The sequence below is a fragment of the Myotis davidii genome, unplaced genomic scaffold (assembly GCF_000327345.1).
Source record: "Myotis davidii unplaced genomic scaffold, ASM32734v1 scaffold299, whole genome shotgun sequence".
In the NCBI taxonomy this organism is placed as follows: Eukaryota; Metazoa; Chordata; class Mammalia; order Chiroptera; family Vespertilionidae; genus Myotis; species Myotis davidii.
Window position 1 is genome coordinate 1,717,834 of NW_006293088.1, and position 3,802 is coordinate 1,721,635.

The window sequence follows — 3,802 nt, forward strand, 5'->3', positions numbered from 1 at the left end:
TGGCCTTGGCAGTGCCCACGGCCATGGTTCCTGCATGCACAGCTCCCCCATCCCCTCCTGGCCTTCTGGCAATCGAGCCAACCACGACACGCTACACACCCCGTCTTCCATAGGCCGCCCCCTGCCAGAGGCCCTCCCCCTTTCTCGGCACACCCTCCCCGACCCCAAGCCCACACCCGCTGGCACCTATGCCTGCCCTGCCCTCTAACCATGCACTTCCCAGGGGCAGGGATGCCACTGCCTTGCTCACCTCCACAGCCCCGGCAGCCAACACAGTGCCTGAATCCAGCAGAAGCTCAAGGGCTTCTGAAAGATGTGGATGTGAGACTGGCTCCTCCGGGGAGTGCGGCCCCACCGGGTGGTGAGGACCCGGTGGAAACATCCTCTCCGCGCTGGCTCTTTTCGCTGGTTACCAGAGCTTCGAGCTTCTCAGAGGGTCCAGGTGAGAGGTGTACCTCCCATCTCCACTGGGCCCTGCTTTCCTTCTCCCTTGTCCTGGGGCTGCCGCTCTTGGTGAGTGTGGAAGAGAGAACAGACGGGTGGGTGGGTGGACAGACTCGGACAGATGACAGATGGCTGGGTGGGAAGGTGGAGGAAACACTTCCCTTTTGGGCAGGGCGTTTGGGTTTTGTTTTTTTCTGTGCAGGCAGCTCTAGGAATATAAGGATGGAGATGGAGCCAGAAGGAATCCAGGACCCTGGGCAGCCCCACCTGCCAATTCCCCCATAGCCTGGGCTCTGCTCCCACCACCAGCACTCACCCCATCTTCCCTCAGACTCAGGGACCTCAGCCCCATCCTTGCCTTGCTCTGTTGCCCATAGCAACAACCCAGACCCCACCTTCCATGTGGTGAAGCCCCAGCTTCCTTCCTTCCCAGATTGGCAGAGCCAAGGGGTCCTGCTTCCATACCCTCCAGAGCTGGGGCCCAGCCTTTTTATCAAAACACTAGAGGCCTGCTGCATGAAATTCATGCATGGGTAGGGTCCCTAGGCCTGGCCAGCGATCAGAGCTGATCGGGGCCTTCCAGCTGCCCGCTGAGGCCCTCCCTTCCCTGGCTGCCAGCTGCCGGCCAGGGCCTTCCTTCATTCCACGCCACCCCCTGGTGGTCAGCGTATGTCATAGTGAGCAATCGGACTCCAGGTCTCCTGGTCAAACTCCCGAGGGGGCACTTTGCATATTAGCTCTATATAGAGACTGGAGGCCCAGTGCACAAAATTCATGCAAGGGCCTTGGCTCCGGCCCCTGCCCACCACCACCACCACGGCCAGGGGCCTCTGCTACCTCTGCCTCGGCCCCTGCCCACTGCGACTTTGTCTGGAAGGAAGGACATCTGGTCTAATTAGCATATTACCCTTTTATTATTATAGATATTCAGGAAAGAAGCTCCCAAGAGCCCCTTCTCGAGCAGAAGGGAACTTTCCAGAATGGGGGAAAAGGATACTAGAGACCCAGGCCTGTCCACCTCCTTGTCCGACAGCTGGCACTCACCTGTGGGGCTCTGCAAGCTAACGGGATGAGAAACTGAATTTGTCATTTAAGTTAGTTGTAATTAATTTTAAAAATTAAGTAGCCATCGGTGACCAATGGCAACCACACGGAACAGCACAGTCCTGGGGCTGCTCTTGTGGCAGGTCTTCGGGTGCCGGGCCTCGGCCACTCCTGCCAAGGGCGGCGTCGCTCCGGCTCCCGAACACTCCCCACCCAGAGGCAGCTGCTCTCGGTCTCTCCCCGTGTCCCACCTCAAAAAGAAAAACCCCTCAATCCAAGCACCGATGTTATTCTCGCCTTTTATTCCAGCATCTCCCAGAGCGCCAATATGTACAGACTTTATTTATACACAGATAATATACACCATATATACGTATTTATATATATTCACACACCAGCCCACACGCTCTCATACACGCACACGCTCACGCCCTCCCAGGAGGGGCGCGGGCCGCCTCTGAGCCCCGCTTGGCCCGGACAAGAGGCGCTGGGCTTGTCAGGCAGTTGTGAGGTTTTGTGTTTTGTTTTTTAAAAAAGGCCATTTCCTCAGAGGATTCTTCCCTCTCCACAAACCCAAGCCCCTCCCCCAAACTCTAAATTTTATCTTGTTTTCAAAGGAAGAGGTTTTCTTCTGCTCAGCCAGGACAGTTACTAGAGACCCAGCCTGTCCCCCTGGGTGGTTCCTAGAGACCCAGCCTGTCCACCTGGGTAGTTATTAGAGACCCAGCCTGTCCCCTGGGTGGGTGCTAGAGACCCAGGCCCCTCCACCTGGGTAGTTACTAGAGACTCAGACCCGTCTACCTGGCTAGTTATTAGAGACCCAGGCCTGTCCACCTGGGGTAGTAACTACTACAGACCCAGGCCCCTCCACCTGGGTAGTTACTAGAGACTCAGACCCGTCCACCTGGGGTAGTTACTAGAGACCCAGGCCCCTCCACCTGGGTAGTTATTAGAGACCCAGGCCATTCCCCCTAGGTAGTTATTAGAGACCCAGGCCTGTCCCCCTGGGGTAGTAACTACAGACCCAGGCCCCTCCACCTGGGTAGTTACTAAAGACTCAGACCTGTCCACCTGGGTAGTTATTAGAGACCCAGGCCCGTCCCCCTGGGTAGTTATTAGAGACCCAGGCCCCTCCACCTGGCTAGTTACTAGAGACCCAGGCCTGTCCACCTAGGGTAGTAACTACTACAGACCCAGGCCCCTCCACCTGGGTAGTTATTAGAGACCCAGGCCCGTCCACCTGGGTAGTTACTAGGGACTCAGGCCCGTCCACGTGGGTAGTTACTAGAGACTCAGGCCCGTCCACCTGGGTAGTTATTAGAGACCCAGGCCATTTCCCCCTAGGTAGTTATTAGAGACCCAGGCCTGTCCCCCTGGGGTAGTAACTACTACAGACCCAGGCCCTGAGTAGTTATTAGAGACCCAGGCCTGTCCCCCTGGGGTAGTAACTACAGACTCAGGCCCCTCCACCTGGGTAGTTACTAGAGTCTCAGGCCTGTCTACCTGGGGTTGTTACTAGAGACCCAGGCCCCTCCACACAGCCCTGGGCAGGTCCCTGGAAGGCAATTCCACCCACATTCCCGGGGGCCCTGGCTGGCTGAAGATCCCACGCAGGCCGAGAGCGGGGCACGGCTGCAGCTGTGCTCCCTGGGTGGGGGCTATAGCGTCAACAACGGCACCTGCCAAATGAGGAGGGTGCTGTCCATCTCCCCGCAAGAGGCCGGCCTCCCGCCCACACCCGAGGCGCTGCCGAAGTTCCGGTAGCCCTGCCCGCCGGAGATGATGGCCACGGAGCAGATCTCCTTGCGGTGGGCATCGCGGGCGCAGGGCCGACTGCGCACCCAGACGTCAGGGTCGTCGGCCATCTCGTAGATGGAGCCGTCCTCCTCGCTGTGCTCCAGGGCGGAGCCGTCGGCGGGCGCGGGTTCCCGCACGGAGAGCAGCGGGCCCGGGAGGTGGGCCGTGGAGCGCAGCCGGTACTGCAGGAGAATGCCCTTCTTGCGGGTCAGCTCCCGGCCCACGTGGCCGGAGGGCGCGGGCGCGGGCGCGGGCTCAGGGGCCTGCCCGTCCGGCTTGTCCTCCTCGGCCCTGGGGCCCTCGGCCTCCTCCTGGTCACTCCGTAGGATGTCCAGGGCCAAGATGCTGGTAGCCACGGCCAGGAAGGTCACGGGCCCACAGTGACCGTTGAGGGAGACCATGCCTTTCCCTGCAGACGTGGGGCAGAGAGAAGGGGCCAAAGATCCAGAGCTTTAAGCGAGGCACCCACGCATCTCTGGGAGAACTTTCTGATTGTGGGGTTGCGGGGGGGGGGGGG

At 59.6% G+C, this 3,802-nt stretch overlaps 1 protein-coding gene across 1 annotated transcript in view; it reads right to left on the reverse strand.

Annotated features, from left to right (window-relative positions):
- Positions 1–1,770: 1,770 nt before the first annotated feature.
- Positions 1,771–3,802, reverse strand: part of ARHGEF10L (Rho guanine nucleotide exchange factor 10 like) — a 118,157-nt gene continuing 116,125 nt past the window's right edge. Inside the window, exons 29-32 of the mRNA XM_015565849.1 lie at positions 2,959–3,694; positions 2,696–2,861; positions 2,360–2,658; positions 1,771–2,322 (exon numbers count right to left, since the gene is read on the reverse strand). Of these exons, the coding sequence (XP_015421335.1) occupies positions 3,147–3,694 (548 nt within the window). The 3' untranslated portion in view covers positions 1,771–2,322; positions 2,360–2,658; positions 2,696–2,861; positions 2,959–3,146. The remainder of the gene's footprint in view (positions 2,323–2,359; positions 2,659–2,695; positions 2,862–2,958; positions 3,695–3,802) is intronic.